The sequence below is a fragment of the Vulpes vulpes genome, chromosome 4 (assembly GCF_048418805.1).
Source record: "Vulpes vulpes isolate BD-2025 chromosome 4, VulVul3, whole genome shotgun sequence".
Classification (NCBI taxonomy): domain Eukaryota; kingdom Metazoa; phylum Chordata; class Mammalia; order Carnivora; family Canidae; genus Vulpes; species Vulpes vulpes.
In genome coordinates this window covers 131,931,701-131,955,661 of record NC_132783.1, presented here as the reverse complement: position 1 = coordinate 131,955,661, position 23,961 = coordinate 131,931,701, and the positions used below count along the sequence as shown (strand labels likewise).

The 23,961-nt window shown below is 42.9% G+C and overlaps 1 protein-coding gene across 4 annotated transcripts in view; it reads right to left on the bottom strand.

The window, feature by feature from the left end:
• Positions 1–18,952, bottom strand: part of AGXT2 (alanine--glyoxylate aminotransferase 2) — a 36,175-nt gene extending 17,223 nt beyond the window's left edge. Inside the window, exons 1-7 of one of the 4 annotated variants that reach the window (XM_025984109.2) lie at positions 18,769–18,952; positions 11,907–11,995; positions 10,481–10,665; positions 7,230–7,353; positions 6,068–6,162; positions 4,232–4,325; positions 3,478–3,571 (exon numbers count right to left, since the gene is read on the bottom strand). In XM_025984109.2, the coding sequence (XP_025839894.2) occupies positions 3,478–3,571; positions 4,232–4,325; positions 6,068–6,162; positions 7,230–7,353; positions 10,481–10,665; positions 11,907–11,995; positions 18,769–18,877 (790 nt within the window). In that variant the 5' untranslated portion in view covers positions 18,878–18,952. Of the gene's footprint in view, positions 1–3,477; positions 3,572–4,231; positions 4,326–6,067; positions 6,163–7,229; positions 7,354–10,480; positions 10,666–11,906; positions 11,996–18,764 lie in introns of all 4 variants that reach the window. The other 3 variants (XM_025984110.2, XM_025984111.2, XM_025984112.2) reach the window with 3 other exon arrangements.
• Between the last annotated feature and the right edge of the window lie 5,009 nt (positions 18,953–23,961).

Here is a 23,961-nt window from a genome sequence, read left to right as displayed (position 1 = left end):
CACTTAATCTGATGTACAGTTTTAAAGCTACAGAGTGTTTCAGTCTTTAGAGTTAATAAATATGTTTATAGAACAATTATAAATTGGAATCTGGTCTAAAGAAGAATGTACTAGAGCCAGATAATGTTCATACATGGGAGCAAGAGAGAGGAAGCCTTCTCTGGAATACCAAGAGTCTCAGATCAACTGTATCTACACATGGTTGAACCTTCAGAATTTTCATCCACACCTCCGATTCTAAACAGCACCACACAGTTTCTGAACTTAAACCCATATCCATGGACAGCAGAAGGGGTGCTGAAGGACATGTGGATGTGACGGAAGCCCTGGCCCTAGGGACAGTGAAAGCCATCTGGGAGGAAAGCCACCACCTCCCATCCTAGTCCTTGCTTAGATGCATGGATGTAGTCTTAGTTCTTGAAGTCTAGAGATAAGGGACAGAAAACTTTTGTCATCGTCATCAAAACTGAAGCATAAATTATATTTTATACTTCAGATCTTCATTTAAAAATGGGGAAAAAACTGCCTGGCCTTGAACAGACTTTAACGTACATGTGACTTTTGGGAAAGTTTGCTTGAGAGGTACTTGATGTCTTTGCTTACTTGGAGTTAGAGGTTGGAAGTGTGAAGAAGTAATGAAAAGGATATCAACCCCAGAAAGCACATTTTTAGCATCGCTTAAGTTGTTTGATGAGCAGGATATACTAGCCAAATAAATTTCTGCCTCTGGAGACTGGATTTTTAAATTTTTATTAAGAAAAGAAGAGAAACATCCAAAGATGACTCTAAAGGGTGGATCATATGTTCAAAAAATATAATTTGGAAATTTAGCAAGCTTATCTGTAACTAGAGAAATCAAGGGTGGAGCATAATCAACCCTAATGGCTTAAATTTGGACAAAACAGAGAGAGAAGGTTTTGCTTAAGCCTGTGATAGACCTTTCATGATTTGTCTCCCACTGACCACAAATTCAGTGATGAGAGGGGTCACCTGCTGTAATCAGCTTCTTATTTCATTTCACATTTCGCATTTCCTTCCTGAGCTCATTGCTGTAACTCCAGGTCAGGCTGCTTCTGGAGAGAGACAGTGGTGCAGTGGCGTCACCATGACAACACCAAGGGTTTAAAGAATGGATGTTCTCCTGGATACCATGCAAGCAACAGAGTAGAGAGGGAAGAGTTTTTATTTTAGCCACAGGTATAGAAACAGTTAAATAGAGTGAAAGGCCAAGAAAGAACAATTCTTAAGGAAAAAAGAAACTCATTTCGCAAAAGGTGAAGGAAGAAGAATGACATGATTGGTCCAGGGCCTGGTACATTGTGGGACAGTGGGCATTAGGAGGTGAATGTCATCACAGGTTACATCTAAAATTCAGGGTCTGAAAAGAACACTTGGAAAGACAAAATCCTCACCAAAGGACAGAGGAAGGAAACGAAATCTACCACGGCAATAGCTACATCAGGCTCACAACATGGACCTCTGCTTATGCCCATGGGGACTGTGATGACATAATCTGGAGGTGAAAGAACTTCTACCAAGATTGGCATCTGTATGCACCCAGCGAACAAACCCTAAGAGGAATTGAGAACTAGAATCTTCTATACTCAAAGCACTTACACGTTGCCTTACACTTGCAAACATATGAATCTGCTTTTTTACGATAAAGACCAGACACTTCTCGGTTCCCAAAAGCCCTGGAGGAGGCCGCCGTCCCTTTTTATATTATATCAGCCTTGTCTCTTGATGATATGAGTTAAGAAAACAGCTGACCTCAGATATGCCAAGGACAACAGTTCAGAGAAGCCAAAATGTGTTTCTGTCACTATCATCTAGCCTCCAGATGCCCCTAGGAGAGGACCATGGGGTTCTAGTATTTTTAACTTGGCCCAGAACCAAGAAGCCCTCGAGGCAGAGAGGATGGAAAGAGGGAGGGACACAGAGTGGGGATGGAGGGCAATGGCCATCTCTTGAGAGCTTCTGCCTGCTAAGCTCTGTGCTCGTGGTTTTGTGGTCAGATTGAAGTCAATGAGGTGCATGAAACCGATATTAATTCTTGATGCCATCTAGGTAGGACACACAGGTATGGCTCTAGGGGTACATTTAGCATTGCTATTATCTGCTTTCCTGTACAGAAAGCTCTCTTGTCTTGATCTTATGAAGCCTGGAAGTAGGGGACAGGGGGCAGGTACTGCTATCTCTATCTTACAAATGAAAAAACTGAAGCAAAGATGGAGCATTTGCTCATAGCTGAACCAACCGGGGCTGGGAGTAGCATCTAGGTCTCCTCACTTCGAGGGTCTTCTCAATCCTGGCCAGCAGCAGAATGGGAATTATTTTTACCCTGGGTTCATCCTGCTGGATGTCAGTGTAAACAAGGATGGCCATAGGCTGGGGGCACTGGTTTGGAGTCCGAAGGCTTGGGGTTAAGTCCTAGCTCTCCAGCCTCCCAGGTGTGGACCTTGGTTTCCTCATTTTTAAAATGGAGAGTTGTATATATGGCTTTAAATTTCCTTACAGTTTTAAGTTCTGTGACCAAGACATCTTCTTTGAGGGCTCATTCTTTTATCCTCCTACCTCCATTTTTGCCATTATCCCATCTGAATTTTAAGGAGCCTGTGAATTTTCTTCCTTTCAAAGCTGATTTTGAAGACTTCCATTTGTATTCTTTTTCTCAACCCTGTGAGTCAGACTATTCCATCAGATATCTTCGGCAGAAGCATTTAGCTCTTTCTTTCCGCACTACTTAGGAGCAGCTTATTCAGAGGTGCTGAACTGTGCCAAGAAGCATGAGGTGAGACCTGCTGATTAGCAAAGAAGATTCTGCTTCCACGCCTCCTCTCTTGGTAAGAATAGGTAAAGAATGCAAATAAAAATGCGGTAAGTGAGTGGAAGCTTTCCTTTGGAGAATGCCTTTAAAACTTTTGCAAGAGATGTCAGCAGCCTTGGGGGATGGCCTTAAGTTTTGACAGCTCTCATTTTGGCTGGCATTCAGAGTCCCTGGGGGAGCTTCTTGACTGGAGTTTTGAGATTGCTAAAAGTATTCGTTTCCTCTCCCTTTCACCACTGGGAATTGGTAAACAATCCCACCAACCTTGTTTTCTTTTATTTTTTTTCCTTGTTTTCTTTTAAAATTGATAGCAGAACTATTGCTAATAGAGCTAACAGAGCTCCTTTAATTAAGTACCAAGTGCTAGTCTGTTTAATTTAGCCCTGTTAGCATGAGACGCCCTTCCTCACGGTCAGATAACACAGTGGTAGGTAGCAGGCATGAGAAACGTTGATTTGACGGGCGGGGTGGGGGTAGGGTGTTAGGAGGAGTTGGAGTGGGGAAGTGGCTTTCTGGTTTTGTTTCTTTTGGCTCTTTCCTTTTCCTTTCCCCCCCCCAGATCCGTTCATTCAGGAATGGTTCAGCCTTTCTCTAGTTTGCTTACCCCTCCCGACCTTCCACCACACACCTCCCTCCCTGCCCAGTTGAACCTGGTGCACAGCTGCATTTCCTAATTGTTTGCACTGGAGAATCTCGACAGTGGCTTCCTCCCCAAGGGCCACGGAAAACATCTGGGCACATTGTCTGTAAATGACAAAAGAAGGATTTTGGCAAAATGTGAAGACAAGGTAGCCAATTTGAGGAGCATGTGATACCGATTAGCATAAGAGGGCTTCTTAATTTGGCAATGAGACTCCTCCCATACTCCTCTCCTACCTAGGATAAAACCCTAATATTTTGGTTTGAAAAGATATTTTTTTTTCTTAGAAATCAGTTATGTGGGCACTTCACAAAGGAAACTGATTTCGTGTCAGCCTGGAAACAACTTGCTCAAGAGTTAGGTATGAACATCTGAAAGAGCAGGAATAATCATATCTGATTCTTTTGCTGAGGTGGGCATAACAGGTGAGAACAGAAGGTGAGTACAAAGATGGTTCTATAGGAATCTTATGCTTTCAAGGCTCTGAGAACTAATTTCAATGCATTTATTTGTAATTTACTTGATTTTATTTAAAAGCAAAACAGAGTTTAAAAATCTCTATCATTAAATGTTACTCAGACTCTGGAGGCCTTTCTGATAAACATTTCCTCCAAGTGGGCTTTGGTTCAACTAAGTCAAATTCAGCCCCTGATTAATGATAGGCTTTATATTCATTTCTAATCCTAATACCTGGACGATCTGGTCAATCATACCATATACCCAGCAGCCTTTAGAGAAATAAGACAAAAAATCTCAAAACTCACTGATTGGCAGCCCAACCCACTGGAGAGCTCCGTCTTGAAGGGCCCTACATTTGTCAAGCCAAGTGTGGAAGAACTGCCCCCATGGTAGCCTCCTCTGCAGAGAAGCAACAGTGAGAAGATGGGGTTAGGCTCATTTTTCTTTGGTTTCTGGCCTGTGGAATGCTAAGTAGGACAAAAGAGAAGATCCGTGAAGGCTAGGGAGATAAAATAGAACAGTATTAAAATGCAACTCTAGTGAGTTCTAAGAAATCTTCTAAGGCTCTGCTAGGAGAATTTACTCCTTTGTCTTTTCTTCTGGGGGCATAGACTTGAAACTGGGAAAGGAAGCTTTGGAGAACATCTGGGCAAGAACTCTAATCTTCATCACTGCCCTACTCAGTTACTTTTCAATAGCGAGACTCATTTTTAGCAACATGCCAGTAATTATATATTCAGTGAGTATTAGTCTTCAAAACAGTGACCTTGAGAAGCCACATCTTTGTTCCTGTAATGTGGCTGTTGCACAAATGCCACATAAGCCACTTTATTTGGCATATGAGAAACATAGGTTTTGTTTCTCTTTGAACCTGAAACTATCATATTTAGTATAAATCATCCTAATCACCAGTTTTGGCTTCAACTGGGTTTTGACAATTCCCCAAATCAAAATCACCCTTACATGAGGATTTATGACTATTAAGACTATTCAAAAGGATGGTCATTTATCTTGAAGGAGGAGACACAAACGTGTTGAAACCTAGTAACACATGACTGCTTTGAATAGATCAACACTTATCTGAACATGTTTATTTGGGTAAAACATAATCACATTTTTTATTACCGTATTTCTTTGATAATAAACATTTCCTTATGCCTATAGTTACTACATGTGTGTTTTATATGGGATGTGCAGTATTGGATGAGCTGTGGTAATCAAATATTTTGAATTGAGACACAAATTATGGCCAGATAGGTGACAGAATGGGACTGTCTCTTCATTCTATCTACTTTTACTAAGTCACTCTTTGACATAAACCTTATTATAAGAACCTATTTCTATGTACTATATAAAATTACCCAAAGGAGGCAACTGCAAGCAAAATGCTTAGTTTTCTATTATTTTTAATCCTAATATAGCTACCAAGTGTTTGTAATTAATCTATTACATTATCAATTTTCAAAAGTCACCCGAAGAAGCAGAAACATGCATCCTCTGAAATTAAAGAGAATAAAAGGTAAAAACCTAGTGCAGCTGACACTAGGAAGTAGAGGGCTCTTTAGCACAAGCAGAGATGAAAATGGGCCCTCTGTCGTATCATAGAACATCTATGGGTATCAACTGGTCATTCACCACTTGGCATACCTTCAAAGTTAAAAAAACCATCATATGACCATCTGTTTAATTTTATAGAATGATCTATGACATAACTAGTAGTACTCCAAGCTGTTTGTACCCAAGTCAGGGAACCCTGCCTTGTATCAGGCCAATTAAGATGGAGTTATCCAGTCATAAAATTCATTCGACTGATTCTGCTCTAAAACCTAAAATTAGGACACCTGGGTGGCTCAGGGGTTGAGTGTCTGCCTTTGGCTCAGGTCATGACTACTGGGTCTTGGGATAGAGTCTTACATCAGGCTCCTCACAGGGAGCCTGCTTTTCCCTCTGCCTGTGTCTCTGCCTCTCTCTGTGCATCTCTCATGAATAAACAAATACAATCTTTTAAAAACAACAACATAAAATTAGAATGATACTCCTGGGAAAGCCCCCTTTCCCCTTTGGGCTATGTTTTAAAAATGCACAGTTAGTGTTGGAGCATGTCAGTGTTATTAAAATTGGTTATTCCAAGGTGTGATTACCTGAAAGAAATAATGTCTGTACTTTTTGAGTGTGCTCTGGCCATCAGCATGGCTAGGTCATTGGCTTCGGAGCCACTGTTCACCAAGAAAATGACCTGGAGGGAAACAGAAGACACATGGCCTCATAGATGAGTTTATTTCCTTTTCATCTGATTAATTCAAAATTGCTAAAGACTGCATATCCCAACCTCTAATAATCAAGGATAGTTACCCTCAGACAAGCAGTCCCATCACTGAATTACTACATTAATTCTACTGCTTTTCACTCAACAGCTGCTAACAGCTAGACATAAAAAAAATGGCTAAGAATTATCCCAATTATGAAACATCCCAGACTTTCACTGGCTCTATTCAATGCTCTGCAAAATGCCAAGATGGGGAGACTCGCTGAAGGGTATGGAGTGATTGGTTAGTGGGTGAGTGGATCTGAAGACTGGGTTGCTTAGCTCCTGAACCTCAACCAGTCCACCAGATTCTGAAGGCTTGGACAAGGCCATCTCCAAGATCCTGCAGCCCGAGAGGATGCCCCAGCCTGTCTGTTCAGTGTGTATGAATAGAGGATCTAGATAATACAGTAAAATAATAATAAAAGCTAAAGCCAGATACTGGGCACTGTTCTAGGTACTACATATTCTGGAAATGCAAATCTTGGCCAGCATTTTAACATCTCTGTTCAGTTTAAAAAAGCTTTCAGTCATTTCAGATGCAGAAAACATCTCAATTTAGCAAGACTAAGTGCATCTTAGATTGAATGAACTGAATGGGATATTAATTTTATTAAAAAATGGCTCCATTCCATAAGAGGAAACATGCAAATAACTTTGTAGAGGGGCCCTGCAGCGAAGAGATGAAAACTTCTCGATGAACATAGAGGAAAGTACATAGAGGAGGGCTGGGGCTTTGGCTAAGTGACTTTTACAGACCGGTGGCAGCGAGGATAACCTCCAAGGAGAGGCAGAGGCTTGGAGATGATGAGTGAACATTGGCTGGCTTCACCAGCAATTCGTAAATTCCTATCTTCTCTTTGATTCCTTTCAGATTTGGCTATCAGCTCACCATTTCAGATGTTCAATGCATGAACCAAATTCCCTGTTCATATTCCTGCTTCCTTGGGCAGCTCTTCTGGGATCATGAGACTCCTGTTCTTTCAAGAACGTCATACCTTTAGAGGCTCAGGAAGAAGTGCTGAAAGCTTCTCTGCAAATTCATGGATTGGAGGGTGGAAGAAGAGGGTACTTGTATGCCATAGGCGCCCAAGCTGCTTTTGTGCCGCTGCATTTACCTTCCTGGATAAACAGGAGAGCAGAGTTCCCCATGCTGCCAGTGGGTATGTTCCTCCCAACACACACGCACTGGCCACTGAACCCAGACATATAGCTGTTTCTCAGATGGTTTCAAGAGGCTGATTTCATCCACACATGAGAAAGAACTCTAACCAGTAGAGCTCTCTGGCAATGGGATGGGTGGCCTTTAAAGATAATGGGTTCTTCACCAAGGGAGGTGTTCAAATGGAGACCAAATGAGTATCTCTTAGGGATTTTTGGAAGAAAAAAAAATTCCTACTTTAGGACATAGAATCTCTTCTACTTAGGTTTTCGTGTCAAATACCCTTTGAGCAGTTTGGAAAGTAGAGATGACCACATGTCACCCTGGGTGTCTTTTCATTTATTCTTTAAGGAATCTATTGTGTACATGTATACAGGAGCAACACTTCTTCCTTCAAAGGAGATTCCAATATCTGACTCCTAATAGTGGTCAGTGTTGGTGAACATTTTGTAACTATGAAACCATATTCTTTGAAGGATCAGAAGGTTCATGTTGAAGGAACTTCTGTAGATAGATATGTAGGACCTGACTAAAAATGTCTTGGAAAGATAGGACAGGATGTTTGAACTAGATCTCTAAAGGACAGCAATGGCTAAAGTTACACACCAGTTCTGTTTGTTATTAATAGCTGTTCAAAAAAAAATCAGTTCAGTGGTTAAATAAATAATAATTAAATAATTTTGAGAAATACCAGATCAAACAGATTTCTTTACTGCAGGACTTAATGGTACTTTTGTTAGTCAAGTAAGCATTGTTTCTCTCCAGGAGGGAGCTATAGTTTAAAGTGTTTTTAAAACTTATTTTTTCATGGGACACTTTACCAACTAACCTCTCCTGCAATCAGGGTTCCATGATTCACTTCAGAAAATAGCAAAATATCAGTAAACTCTTAAGCAGAAGAGATAATTGATAAAAGTGTTGTTTAACAAAATCAAACATGTAAGTCACATGAGGGTAGAATGGAGGGGGGCAGACCGGTAATGGTGAGGCCAGCCTGGAGGGCCAGGTGGCCTTCCAGGTGTGGGAAGAGAAGGGCTCCTAGGAGGCCGGGGTTAATGGGATTTCGTGCGGGCCCAGTAGGAGAGGCATTTCAGAGGAGGGAAAACTAGACCTCGGTATCAGGTTGGCAAAGGCAAGTGAGAGGCAGGGATGTGTCAAAGGTGACTTCACCATTCTTGCCTGTAACATCAGGGAAACTCTAGAATTAGTTGAGAAATGTAGCCAGTGGCTACCCAGCTCCTGGCAGAGGACCTTCACAGAGTGGGAGGCACATGTGTGCTTTGAATAAATGAATATGTAAATAGAAACAGTATAGTGGAGAGTGTGATGGGTTTGGCCTTGGTAATGCTAGATTTCAGCTGATGGTGGAATATCATGGGGTGGGGGTGTCCTGGAGGCTGTGGGAAATGTGGGGCATCCCAATGCCCACTTTGGATTTATTAGAGTTGCAATAGTAGCTTGGCGAGGGGTCAAGGTGGAAGAAACAGAGCAGGGGAAGGCTGCAGTAAGTGTCACTAACTGACCAGGAAGGGGGAAAAGAGGTGGGGCCCGTTCTATGGGGGAAGTAATAAGGCACGAAGGAGCTAGAGAGAAGAGCAGAAGGCTGAGGAACAGGGCTGGGACACCCAGAGGCAGGAGGTCAGAGGGCAAGCTGTAGGGTCAGAGGGAGATCCGGAGAAGCACAAAGGTCTGGAAAGCTAGTGAGCGGCCCACTAACAGGGACCATGTCCAACATCGTTAATAAGAATGTTGAAAAAAATTTTCTCTACTTTGTTCTTCCTTTCTTTCATGTGTGCTTACCGCGTGTTTTAGGCTGCACTGGAAGTTTATTTTACATGCTCGTTAGGACCTCACGTGGGACTAGTTCCTCCCGAGGCAGGAAGGAGGAGGATGGAACTGGAGGGTATTATGCTGAGTGCAGTAAGTCAATCGGAGAAGGACAAGCAGTGTATGTTCTCATTCATTTGGGGAATATAAATAATAGTGAAAGGGAATAGAAGGGAAGGGAGAAGAAATGTGCGGGAAATATCAGAAAGGGAGACAGAACATAAAGACTCCTAACTCTGGGAAACGAACTAGGGGTCGTGGAAGGGGAGGAGGGCGGGGGGTGGGGGTGAGTGGGTGGCGGGCACTGAGAGGGACACTTGACGGGATGAGCACTGGGTGTTATTCTGTATGTTGGCAAATTGAACACCAATAAAAAAATAAAAGTAATAGTTTGTATCTCCAAAAAAAAAAAAAAAAAAAAGGAAGGAAGGAAGAGGCTGTGGGAGGAATAGGTGAGGCTAGACCCTGCAGTCGCTCCTACCACTGGACAGCTGCTGGAGGGGAAGACCCTTTGCTCTGGCTTTGACAGAAGGACCTGAACTTAATTTATTTTGGCTTGCTGCTTTATTTTGGTCTCACTTTACGTGAGTTCTGTTGGCCAAATGATTAAAGGCAAGAAGGAATAGGCATTAAAATGAGAGAATGGCATCAAAAGCAAAAGGACCACAGAAGAAACTGCCCAGGGCATTTATGTGGATGACCAAGGCTCCAGAGAATCTCAGGATTAGTAGATCCAAACATTTCTAATGCAAATTTTTAGCTATGATTACATCTCTCTCTCACCATCTTTTCTTTCCTCATCCATTGGTCAGGGGTGAGGAAGATCCTTAGGCTAGAAGTGATTTCTCATTTCATCATCCCACACACCCCCCACAGCCGCCCCCCATGGTCTCTGAGAACTCCTGCCTTTCCCTTTTTTCTGCCTTTTCCTCAGTGCATTGCCTCTCTCTGGAAAGCTGTTACTAGTAAAGACAAGCACACACATACACAGCAACAGTCCAATCACATGGTATACGCCACATGGCATGAGAATGAATAAATCTTGCATTGTCAAGAAAACAGAAAGCACACTGTTAAGATTTTTGTTGTTGTTGTTACCCAGAAACTAGCAGGGAGCTACAGCAGAGAACAGCCATAGACTGGGATTTGCCTCAGGAGAGAGAATTTTTAACCAGAGTTCTGAATCACTAACATCATCGTTTAGCCTGTTTTCCATATATCCTTCTGGAGTGAAAACACTGGAATTTTAAGGATACTCACGGGTGACAGTGACCCACACTGACAGTGACAATCCCAGAAAAGAAATCCAGGTATCTGTTTCCCTCATAATCAAATAGCCATTCCTTGTGACCCTGGTGGAGCAACAAGGGCTTTGGAAAATACGCCGTCAGTATGGGAGAAAGATGTTGCTTGTGGATCTCCAGGACACGTTCATAGGTGAGGGACTGTAGATAAGGAAGATGCAAGGGTTAAGATCTCTCTTTTCCTCACCTCCACATTTCTTACAAGATCAACAGCAGGTTCAAAGGCAGGGTCTTTCCTCTCTACTGACCCAGCAGCAGAAGGCTGCTGTCCTGTGCCCGCAAGTGGGTGTATTTGTCCCGTGTCCTCATTGCCCCAGGTCCTTCCTTCCTCTCACATAGGGGAAATTATTAATGTGGCCCTTCCAACCCTTTCTAGATCAAATATGATGAAGGAAGCTGAAATGGTCTACGTCTCAGTGGAAAGCCTTGTCTTTGAATTTATTTAAGCTGTAGGAAAAATAAAAAGACGTTAGAAGTAAATGTCTGCAGTAATGTCTTTTCTTTCTTTTCTTTTTTTCTTTTCTTTTCTTTTTTTAGAATGAAAAGAAAATGAAATGCTGGTGGTGTTCATGTCTTTAATTGTCAAAACTTTCTCCTATACTTCTCTTCTTTGTGGGTCCCTCCTGACTATTGACTCTATAATTTCTAACCTCTGAGTATTACATAGGATAAAGGGGTTGTAAAGGAAGGGAGGGATGAAGGGAGGAAGGGAAGAAGAGAGAGAGAGGAGACCAATATTTCTTAGTCTAAGAGCAAAGTTATAACTTTTTATTTTGGAGGGAAGGACTCCTGCAGTTCAGATCACATGTTGCTGTATGAGATACCCTGAACAACATTTTATTTATTTATTTTCTAAAGATTTTATTTATTTATGAGAGAGAGAGAGAGAGAGAGAGAGAGAGAGAGAGGGGCAGAGACACAGGCGAGGGAGAAGTAAGCTCCATGCAGGGAGCCCGACATGGGACTTGATCCCAGGACTCCAGGATCACACCCCGGGCTGAAGGCAGCGCTAAACCGCTGAGCCACCCGGGCTGCCCCTGAACAACATTTTAGAAAGCAAATGTGTGCCACCACATTTGTGATATGTGTATTTGTGTGTGCATCTATATTTATATCCCTGTGATACAGCGCTAGTCTCTTTCTTGTACTCTTGGTCTGTCTCTGCTCTGTCTCTCACTCACACATGCACAGTTCATGCAACAGCATTGAGTGGGTGGAGTAAGAGGGTTCAGATGCTCCCAGTGACTTAAAGGATAGAGTATCTAGGATGCTATGGTCAGGGTTAGGCAGGGCCGTCTGTGGGTCTTTCTTGGGGAAACCATTAATTTAGCCCTTTCAAGAAGAACCACCTTCTTGGGTTTTCTTAAAGTTCTGACTCTTACCTGGTATTTTTCAGGTGTGAAGTCACATGGAGGCATTCTGGGTTTTGTATGAAGACCAAGCTTGGTCACAGATGTCCAGAAAGCACCTACTGAAGGTGAAGTGAGTTAGGGTCCTCAATTATACAGCAAAAAAGCCCGTTTATAGAAATCACCTATAGTAATTTGAATCAGGATCCTTAGGCAATTCGGTTGATTTCTTAGTTTAAAAATATGATGTTCAAATCATTTGATCATCATTTGATGTTCAAATCGATCTTTAGTTTGGTTTTAAAAACTGAGGTATCTCAATACAAAATTTTCTGGAGGAAAAAAAGAGTTTCTTTCAAATCTAGTCAACAGGGGGAAGTCTTTGTTTTTCCTCCTGTGGTCCCTCACGAGCTTCCCTGCACACTGCCTCATGGGCTACATTTCTCTCTACAGTCCACTAAACTTCTGCCACTGTGGTACATTGTGTTGCTGGAATAGATCTTAGAGGCATTTTCTAAGCTTTGAGCTGCATAGTTCCCAAATCCTGGTGCCAGTCCCATTCCTGATCCCTGATACAGGTTGGCTTTCAGTAAACAATGAAGGAACGGCTGTTGACTATCCTTAGAGAGAATGAGGAGAGGTAGGTGCTAGGCAGTGTACTACAATAGCAAATACATGCAAATAGACCTGGAAGACAAAACTTTCCTTCAAAACACAGCATAAGGACCATGACAACATAGAACCAGACCAAACCACGGCAAAGCAGAGGAATCATTTATATTTGGAGCTAGAAGGGGGCCTCAGATTTTTTTTGTTGTTAAAATGCTCATTTTATAGATAAGGAAACAAGCCCCAAGTGGTGAATTACTTTGCTTAAGTTCACCAAGCTAGTTAGCTGCAGAACCAGAATGAAATTCCAAGTGTCTAGCTCCCAGCCTACTTCTCTTTCTCTCAATCTCTCTCTCTCTCTCTTTATATTTAAATTCAATTTGCCATCATATAGTATAACACCCAGGGCTCATCTCATCATATGCCCTCCTTAATGCCCATCATCCAGTTACTCCATCCTCCCCCCCACTCCCCTTCTGCAATCCTTTGTTTGTTTCCAGGATACTTCTCCTTTTCTCATTCGCTGGCCACCTTCACCCCTCCTTTCCAGCACAGGCTTTGACCCATCTATAGCAGTGGGATAGGATAATAGATTTATAGAATATCACAGCTGGAAGAGATGTTTAGAGACCTTGTAAGTACTCTTAGAAAAGAATACTGTTACTTTTGAAGATTCAAGGTCAGTATCAAGTTCATTTTACAGGTGGAGAGAGCTGAGAAAATCATGCCTCTTATTCAGCATGAAGGTTTGAATTCACAGATGAAATGTTGGTGTTTTGTGTGGTTATGAAGTCAGAGTCCTGAGTAACACAATGAACAATTATGCCTCTAAATGAAGCTGGAAAGTAACAACTCTGAATATGTTTTCTTTCAAAGAGATCTCATTCACTTTTCTGCTCTAAATAATCACTAATGTCATTAATTTGCTTTTACTTTAAAAACAAGTGACTTTAGGCTATCCATGCATAGAAATGAGAAAAAAAAAAAAGCTTAAGTTTTCTGAGAATTTCACCTTTTGAAAAGCTTTCCATTGTGTCTCTCTGCATTAGATACTCTTTTGAAATGGAAAAAAAAATATTCTGAGTGTTTCTAAGAATTCAAATTTCCTTCACTCCTTCAGTGCCTTCTTCCTGCCTACACAATTGAAGCTGCCCATTGACAAGGTTGTAAACTCTCTTGACTCCAAAGTTATAGGGATTCTGGAAGTAGGCCAGGGGGCGGGCAGAGTTTTGGAGAAGGATTTGATAAAGAAGAGCCCAAATTTCAAACAGTCAAGGTAGGTTTATTCAGTCCTTCGTTCACCAAACTGATAGGAATGTGATGGTGGAGTGAGGGCTCCAAATGAAATACATGAAAGCCTATCTGAAGGAAGGAAGGAAGGAAGGAGAGAAGGAAAGAAGGAAGGAGAGAAGGAAGGAAGAGGGAAGGAAGGAAAGAGGGAGGGAAAGAGAAGGAGGAAAAGTGGGAAGGGGGAAGGAAGGAAAGAAAGAGGGAAGAAGGGTAGGAAGAAGGGAAGGAAGAAATAGCACAAAGAAAGCAGGAAGGAAGGAAGCAAGCAGGGAGGAAAAAGATAAGTCAATAGAGAAGTGAATCTAAATAATACCTCACAAGTTATCGCCTTTCATAGCTCTCCTCTCACCAAACAACCCAAACTCAAAACTAATAGTAATGATAATAACTGATGGACATAAAGAAACAAAAAGCCTTTAGGTTTCATTATCTGTAGAAAGAAATGTAAAATCTAAATATCTGGATAATTGTCTGCATTCTTTATTCCTAATTAGCCTCTGTTTTGAGGACATCACAAGAGTCGGGGGTTAAAAAACTTTTGGGTTCTTGGAGATTGTGGGTGTGTGTGTACATGCATGTCTGCGTGTTCACGCCTGTGGGCTGTGCACGTGGCGGGGAAAGACAGCCCCAAGAGAAGTAGGGGAAGGGATGACTGTGATCTGGGTTCATAAAATGAAATGCCAGGTCTATTTCTGTATAGCCATTTTTTAAATTTCTTTTTTGTTGTTTTAACTGATCTGACGTCACCCTTTCAGGCCTGATGCTAAATACAGATGACAGCTAATGATTTTCATTCAATTCACTAATTTCCTTTCCAGGTCACCTGGACATCCCAAGACATTTAAAGGTGGAATTCTCTTTGGAGAATTGCTGTTGTATAATAAATGCAAATTATAAGTGGGTAGTTTGGTTTAATTTTCCAGCTACCTAATTTTCACAGAGTTCCACAACAGTGTCACCCTAACTTGGTTTTCTTTCTCCAAAAATCATAGTATCAAAAAGTGAGAATCTGTTGTGGCAAGATAAGGGAGGGAAATCAATTTTTGTGGGCATCTGAAAAATCCGGGGAGGGGGATATTCTCTCTGTAATGATAAAGAGTTTTCTAACATTCCTAGCCTGTTTCCAATAGAGAGAGGGTATTTCACAAGGTATTCCTCACTCTTTCAAATTAAAATAGGCATACATTATTTAATACACAATGAACATAGTTATAGAACATTAAGATGATTTATCAAAATGCTAACTATGCCTTATTTGCATAGTGTAATCGTAGTTTAAAAAAAAAAACTTGCCACTTGAGACATCTCATTTACTTAGGGTAGCCAAGGAATTAAAAAAGAAAGATCTTATTCACCTAAGAGCCAAGGGAGGGAGAGATTACATATGGGGCATTTGCAGTTTTGAGAAACTTCAGTAGGGTTGAGGGTTAGAGATGCCACCTACCACGGAGGTGTGTTGAGACTAAGTTGTAGTCTGGATAATTGAGGACTGTGGTTGGCTGGGGAGAAATGTTATGTCATCTGCTTCCAGACTCAAGAGGGGATCCTTTTCCCTTCATAAACTCTTCCACTGTTTGCAGGAAGTTACTACAGATGGTCACAGATGTCCAGAAAGCACCTACCTCCTACCCAAGAGGACGTTTGGCATTGATCTATAGTGCTTCAGTCCCTCTGAACCGTGTGTGCTCAGTGACAGGATAATCACATCAGGTGCCTGCCTCCCACCAGTGAAGCTAAGGGATGGGCACAAGACCTCTGAAGGGTGAACAAGGTGTCCCCTCTTTAGGATCTGACATCTTGAGCAGATACCCTGCCTGGAAAGAATGGCTGCAGGCCCCCCTCAGAGCCATGACTTGCTTATGAGGCTGTTCCTGCTAGGACTTATTTCTATCCCTGCCGGACCTTCCTGATGTCTCTTCATGCCCACCCCTGCCCACCTCCTCACCTGCCTGCTGATTCTTTCAGTTCCCCTTCTCCATATGTTTCCCATCAATGCCTTTTGCTTGTGTGAGGCAGGGCAGTTGCATGTTGCAGGACAGTTATTCACAAGCAAGAGCTCTGCCCGATTCTGAAGCTGATGGGTCCATCCGTCCTCTTGGGCCTTTTGGGAGCAGGCCTTCTCTTCCTGGCCCTTTGCAAGGGTTAAGTCAGTTCTGCAGATGGCAGCAAGGACTGCCTAGAGCAGAGCAGGTGGGAGACTCCCTTTAGGGCTCATTTTAATGTTTTCCTTAGAAAAGGCTTCACAAGAATGTTGGGAGGTTTCTCAGCTGGAAATGGCATTATTTGCCATTCATCTGCCCTCCCGCGCACCCCTCTTGTGATAAAGTAGGCAGACATATGGAAACAGTACTTTTGAGCACTAGAAATGAAATACGTTTAACAACTATAATTAGCAAGGAAGAGATATTTTCTCTATTCTTTTACACCAAAACAACTTGCTTCTGTAACTCTGTGCACATATTTGCCCAAAGTGATTGTGCATATCAAACACAGGCAGAGCTGAATACTTTACCTACCCAAATACCATACAGTCTATATGCAGGCGTTATACAAGGATGGTGGCGTATTTATTTTCACCTACCTGTCAGCACTTAATACCTGGTGTCCTCCTCATCTCACACAGACCCTGCCTCTTTCCTCCCCCATTCTACTTTTCTATCTTCTTATCCCAATTTGGTTTTATTCGTGGCATGTATCTCTACTGGATGTTTTCTTGTATTTATTGGTTTGTCTGTTTGTGCTCTGTCTCCTCCACTAGGATACAACACAAAACCATGGCTTCTTGCTCCCCGTGGCTTGGTCTACATATGGGTGCATAGTAGGTACTCGAACACTCTTGACTGAATGTATATTTTGCACACAGCAGGTTCCTAAGAAGGCTGTAGTCAGTGAATGTGTGTTTGGATGAACAAACACAAGCAGGCATATGTCAGGTACAATAGGTCAGAAAGTGGAAATCAAGCCCCACAAGTTCTTGAAAGGCCAGGTAGAGCGTGGCATTCATGTCTACGTGGCCTAAGGTTGCCAGGGTCCTTTTTTCTGTAGTTTCCTTGGGGCAGCTCTTAAGGCGTCCCCAGTAATAGTTCAAGACATTTCTAGGCAGTAAGCTTCACCTGCTACCACCAGCCTGTTGTGCCCAAGATTACATATCCGAGAAACCACCAGGAGCCGACACCGATGCAAACGCACGAGGATTTATTTACCAGCTCGAGCTTGGGCCCAAGTATACTCCACACAGCAGTGCAGGGGCTTGGACCCCAAGGGGGTTACAGCTGGGTTTTTTGGGCTGGTCTAGGGGATTTTCAGAAAGGGTGGAGGAATTTTCATTCCGATATGGGGGAAAGGGTGGGGGAGTTTCTTAAGATCTGTTTTCCTTCCAACACAGGATTTTCTGTCTCTATCAAGGGCATTCTGAGCTCTGTTTTCTTTCTGATGTGGGATTCTCTGTCAAGGACATTCTGCAGTTTTTCCTGTAAAGTTCAGCTCTTATTCCCAGGGGCCTGAGATGGCAGTACTTGTGTTAATGCTAAACTTGAGGTGGAATGGCCTTAATTTTCTCGGCCTCCACAAGCCCAGCTCCACAATTGTCAGGGGTCAGTCCAGGAAAGGGAAGGGGGGGCCAGAAAGGGCATTCTCTCTTGGTTTGCCCGCAGCTGGTACTTGCAGCATAATATCCTCCTTATCGAACCCAAGACTCTGGGTGTAATTCCAGCTCCTTCTCAGAAAATGACGGGGTTATGGAAGGGGAGGGGGGCGGGGGGTGGGGGTGAATGGGTGACGGGCACTGAGGGGGGCGCTTGACGGGATGAGCACTGGGTGTTATTCTGTATGTTGGTAAATTGAACACCAATAAAAAATAAATTTATTATTTTTTTAAAAAAAGAAAATGACGGGGTTAAATGATGTTCTGGCAAAAGACCCATGACTGAGGGAAAAGAGAAACCCAAACAGGGTTGGAAGAAAAGTAGATAAGGAAGGGTCTGGTGGAACCATTCTGACTTGGAGTTAGACAGACCTGGCTTTAGGTCCCAAGTTGTCACTTCTGCGTTTCTGTCTTTGACCAACTTTCTTAATTACTTTTATTCTTCTGTCTCCCCATCTGTGAAATGGGTTAATAATACTAACAAGTTTGGGTGAAGATGAAAGGAATAACCATCTAAAGTATGAGGTGTATTAAGTTTCAAAGAATAGCAACTGTTGGGGGGGATAAAAAGCAAACAGGAGAGGAAGGAAAGGCAGAGAAAAGGCAAAGATGAGAAAATGAAGATCACATTGATCCTAATGGGGGACAGGAGAGGATTTCCTGTACCTGATTAGGGCTTGTGAGCATATGGAAACCTGCAGACAGCTGCTTATGCTAGCGTTCGGCGGAGGGGAATTGGGGGTGAGGTGAAGAGATTCAGGGAAAATCACAAGCACGGAACATAGAATACATAAAGCCACCAATGGCTGGTGACCCCAGGTCTTCTCACACCTTCTGTTCCCACAGGAGAGACTGAGTGGAAGAAGAAGGCTCAGGGTCTAGTCCTTGTTCTTGGGTGTCTCTGGGGAAATGGCTACACTCCTCTGAGTCTGTTTCCTTGTCATTCCTTGAGATGATGGTACTACCTCCTGGGGGCAAGGTGGAAATTCATGAGGGGCTTTATGTCTTCTGAACTTACCATCCTTGAGTATCTATTTATTGCAGCTAACAATTTTGACTTGCTTTCTTTCTGTTTCTTCTTTATATTACAGCTAAGATACCACATTGTTTTCATTTTGAAATTGTGCATACTTGGGTTTTATTATCCATGAATTTTATTTCAGGGCAAGAAGAGGGCACTGCAAAATACTGGGCACGGACAGGGGGCATGGATCTGCTGGGGTGAGGACTACTCTGTCAGATGGCCTGTCTCCAAACCCCCATCCAGGCCTTATCCCAGAATCCCAGGCAACAGACTCTGAGCTCAGCTCTGCCCTGCCCCCCCGCCCCCCCGGGGACCCCCAGCTGACCCACGTGCTCTTGGTTTCCACTCACGGCTCAAGGAAGGGCACATCTTGGGGGTCCTGGGAGAGGAGGTCTGTTGGTGCAAAGCTCTCAGCAAGTGTCTCCAGGCTGGAGTCATCCCTCTCAGTTCGAGAGCGAGTACCTGTGGAAGCAGGTTGGAGGAAGGGCTCCAACTGCTCACTGGCCAGCTGGACTTTGAGTCTATGGACTCAAAGGATGGAAGGGGAGGAGCTTCTGGGGAGCGGGGGCAGTTTTGGAGTGGTTATTGGCCTCACTTTGGACAAGCCCCAGAGCTTCCAGGGCAGTGCCAGTCAGTGCCTTAGGGGATAGGAAAGAAAAGGTGGCAGAGAGAAAAGAGAAAGAAGGCAGGCAAACAAAGTCAAGGCCTCCTGGACCAGTTTTGTTAATTTTCTGGTCTGGCAGGGTTTTCATCAGAATGGGTGTTTCTCTGTGAGGGTGGTGGTGGCTGCTGAGGGGAAAGCTCAAGATATGGTTGAAGTGGTCAGAGATTGAGAAATGAGGCCTATGAATAGGAAAGAGAAAAGGAGGATATGCGTGAAGTGAATGGAGAGACATTGGTGTTGGTATTGAGGGTCTTTAAGGAAGAGAAGAAGAACTATGGGACGGGGGTACTCTGGGGAAGGAGTAGGGACACGAAATAGCTAAGAGGGCTCTGGACAGCTGTGCATCTGAGTAGGGCAAGAAGTTGAGACCTGAGGAGTCAAGGTGCTTTATTTTTATTATATTTTAATTTCTAAAATTCCCATTTGTCACTCCTGCCTACCCCACTCCTAATCTCCATAGGCAACCATTTCATGTATTTTATATATATCTTTTGGTTGGTATGTATTCTTATAAAATGTGTGTTGTTTGGAGTGGATGCATTTTTAAGTTATATAAATGTGTCCTTTCTTTTTTGCTCCGAGCCATGGTTTTGAGACCCATTCAGATTGCTGTAAGTACATCTCTTCCAGGCTTCCAGCTGCTGCGGCCTGGCAGTCAGTGTGCCTGAGCATGGCAGTGCCTAAGGGGGTCAGTGACAAGGGCATTTGGAGCTTGGTAGGGAGGAGTTGCTGGGTCTCAAACCCATCCCTATGCGTGGCGGGCACAGAGAGATGGGAGGAAGGCAGGCTGCTCTGGATTGCCAGGTGGCAGCTTTCATAAGCAGAGGAACGTCCAAGGCTTGTCTTGGGCAGCCACAGGACAAGTAGGTCTCTACATCTACCCACTAGAATTGCAAAACTTTCAGAGGCCTTATATAGGTTAACTGGATTCTTTCTTAGAGTTTCCATCTCTCAGGTATACTATCCAGATGGTTTCAACAATACTCTCTCAAGGCAGCGTCTTTAGAACAGCTCTCAGTGTGGGAAAGATGAGCAGAACATATATTTCAAGGACAAAGGAGGGGGTGAGGAGCTTCTAATCGCCTGGGTCCAGCTCTCAGGGCCACAAGTGGTCTAGTCCTCTCCATGACCCCCTGCAACAGTGGTGGGGGACGAGTGACACCACATAAGTGTGTTGTGCCCAAGATTGTGAATCTGAGAAACCACCAAGGAGCCGACACCGATGCAAACACACAAGGGTTTATTTACAAGCTCGAGCTTGGGTCCAAGTATACCCGACACAGAGGAGCAGGGACTTGGACCCCGAGGTGGGTTACAGCTTAGTTTTAAGGACTGGTCTAGGGGACCTCCAGAAGGGCTGGAGCAATTCCTCTAGTTCTGTTTACATTTTGATATGGGGCCTTCTAGGCGTTAAGCTGCAAGCTGTTTTCTTCCTGTAACTGAAGTAAGGTAAAGTTCAGCTCTTATTCACAGGGGCCTGGGATGGCTGCACTTGTGCTAACGCTGAACTTAAAGTGGAATGGCCTTAATTTTCTCGGCCTCCACAAGTGCACATTTTGCATCACCCTGCAGGGAGGACAACTGGCTTGGTCATACCCTCCACCAACATCTAGGAAACAACTTTACCTCAAATGCCCAGAGGAAGTGAGGGCCCCAGAGAAGCACAGAGAGTGTTTAAAATTCAATGTAAATTGTCCCCTTTTGTGTGGGCTCCCAGCTCCCAGGCCATTCTGCCCTGGGGGCTCTTGGAAGTGACTAAGAGTTGGCCAACTGCCATGGAAACGAGCCTGTCCCTGGGGCACCCAATCTGTCGTGCCATTGGAACCGAGGTGAGAAAATGTTGAGTTCCTGAAGTTGGGTGTATGTTCTTCAGCTCCACTGGGCTGTGATCAGTTTGGTACTTGTGAACACTGTAGGCTGCAAGCTTAAGATTTAAGACTCAAAGTTTTTTTAGGGTTGTAAGCTTAGAGATTGTTATGGTGAGAGGCACCCAACAACATCAGAGGCTGCCTTGGGTGGGAAAGCCAAACACCGCATTCCCACTAACTTCAAATTGAGAAGTTTACCTTCTTTATTTAAAAGGGAAAATAGGGGCTCCCCCCTGGGTGACTCAGCCAGTTAAGCGTCTGACTCTTGGTTTCAGCTCAGGTTATCATCTTAGGGTCTTGAGATCGAGCCCCACCTCTGGCTCCCTGCTCAGTAGGGACTCTGTGGGAGATTCTCTCTCTCTCTTTCTCTCCCTCTTCCTCTGCCCCTCCCCTGACTCATGCATGAACGTGTGTGTGCACATTCTCTCTCTCAAATAAATAAATCTTTAAAAACATAATTAAAGGGAAAACATTTATTCTGGTTACCTTAATATGGGATACGTTCTTTTGTGGAAACAGACTCAAATTTAGAAAAGCGTAAGGATGAAAGTAAAAACTGCAACAGATCAGACAGTTATATATTAGTAGAGATTCTTCCATAAATCCTTTATTACATGTGTACACCTGTGTATACATACACCATTCCACAATCTGCATAGTCCATAATACAGCTTTTTATGCAAAAAATATAGATCTGAGTCACGATTCCTAATTCTTTCACAATATTCCACTAATCTGTTTTATTTAATTGTGGAAAATTCTTTGGCCATTAATGGTCTGGTGTTTCTTTTCCTGCTGCTATTTCAATTACACATATATTACACTTTTCGAAATTGTTGGACAGGTCTCGGAGGTTCTGTGATGTGCCCCACCCCCCACACTCTTTTTTTCTCGCTGCATTTTAATCCAGCAAGTTTCTATTACTTATCTTTGAGTTCATGAATTCTTTCCTCAGCCAGGTCCAGTCTGCCCATGAGCCCATCCGAGACATTCTTCATTTCTGTTACGATGCTTTTGATTCCTAACATTTCCTTTTGATTCTTTCTTAGAGCTTCCTTCTCTCTGCTTACATGATCCATTTGATATTATGTAATGTCTGCGTTTTCCATAAGAGCCCTTAACATATTAATCATAGTTACTTTTTTTTTTGTTTTTGACTTGGCCATAGGATCTTCTTTTTTTTTTTTAATAATAGATTTATTTTTTATTGGTGTTCAATTTACCAACATACAGAATAACACCCAGTGCTCATCCCGTTAAATTGTCTAATAATTCCAAAATTTGTGCTATATGAGTCTGGCTCTAATACTTTGTCTCTACAGGCTATTTTTTTTCTATCAGTTTAGCATCCTTTGCAACTTTTTGATGGAAGCTGCGCATGCTGCACTGGGTAATAGGACCTCTGGTGAATAAGTCTTTAGTGTGAGGTTTTATGCTAATCTGGTTAGAAGTTGGGATGTGTTTCGTGTTTGCTGTAGCTGTAGGTGCCAGAAGATTCACATACTTGTAGAGTCCTTGATTTTTGTATTCCCTGTTGTCTTGGGCTTCCCTTAAGAGCTCCTTAAATGGAGTTGGGATCTGGCAGTTTTTTGTAATTCATTGTTATTATACAGGAGCCCTAAAATCTTACGATTAGATCTGTCATTAGTGGGCCTATGTCTCTGGACTGTGTCCTTCATACGCGTTTCTCCAGTAGCATATATATGTCTCCTACTGTCTGCTTTCCTCCCTGGCCTTAGTTTTCCCAATCTATTTCCTTGAAACCTTGACTTTCTTCTTTTTTTCTCTCTCTCTTGGGTGAGGTAGGAAGCAGAGAAGGGGCTGGAGTGGGAGAAATGCCCTTCACATAGCAGACATAGAACTCTGATCAAGTCATTTCCCCCAGAGAATAGATCCTTGTTAATGTGAAGCCTCTGAACATATTTCACAATGATTATTCTTCCCCTTTCCCAGCCAGAGCAATGAAGCTATGACAGCCTAGTGATATTCCTACTGTAGGTATGACTCATAACACTTTGGGGTCCTCCTATGACTCTGGCAACCGGGGAGCTTCTCATTTTCATGCTAGTCCACACTCAGTCTCCAGCAATTTGTCCAAATTACTGTTTAAGTGTTTCTACCAGTTATGACCTCTGTGGCTCTTGCTCCAGGTAAAGAAAGTCTAGGCTGTGACTTGCAGAATTTGCCCGTGTCCCTAGATTTCACCGTGACAAGTCGTTCTGCAACTTCACTTCCCTGATGGGTTCAAGAAAAGTAATTCATTTTCCATTTGTCTAGCTTCCTATAAGGATGGCAGTGACAACTTCTAAGCTCTTTACATGTTGAAGAAGTTGGAAGTTTCCCTATATCTCACTTAGTAAGTCCCTATTGACAGACAACTGTATTTACTGCATCATCCTAGGGCATAGAATTTTGTGCTCTAAACCAGCTTTAACCCCTCTAAATGCTTGAAGAGGGGTTCCTAGGTCAGAATTTATGTACATTTAAAATGCACTCCACTAAGAAGCCGTCAACGAATATTGCAAAAGACTGTTTCCTAAGATGGTGGGTCTTTTGACCACTGTGTAAGTACAGTGATACCCACCGAATCTGAAAGCTGGCTGAGGGACAAGCTTAAATTGCCTCAGATAGATCTTCGTCCTCCGTTTTAGGAGTCACTTGAATTTGCAATCCAAGATCTGACCCTAGATTTGCAGGCAAAATTACTATTAAACAGATGTTATTTCTGAGTTATTAGGGACTTAAAGAGACATCTGCTTTGGGTCTTTTTCTTCTCTTTCTTTCACACAGATTAGGTATAATTTTCTCCATTATATACAGGACTGGAAAAGATGAGAAAGGATCCCAGTTCACATGACTGGTAAATAGAAGGGGCAGGATGTCAATTAAGAGGCTTGTCGTCTCTATTTCTCAGATAATGAATTACTTTGAAGCTTGAGAATATATTTTATCAGTTAGGATAATATTGGAGACTCTCCTCGAAAAAGATA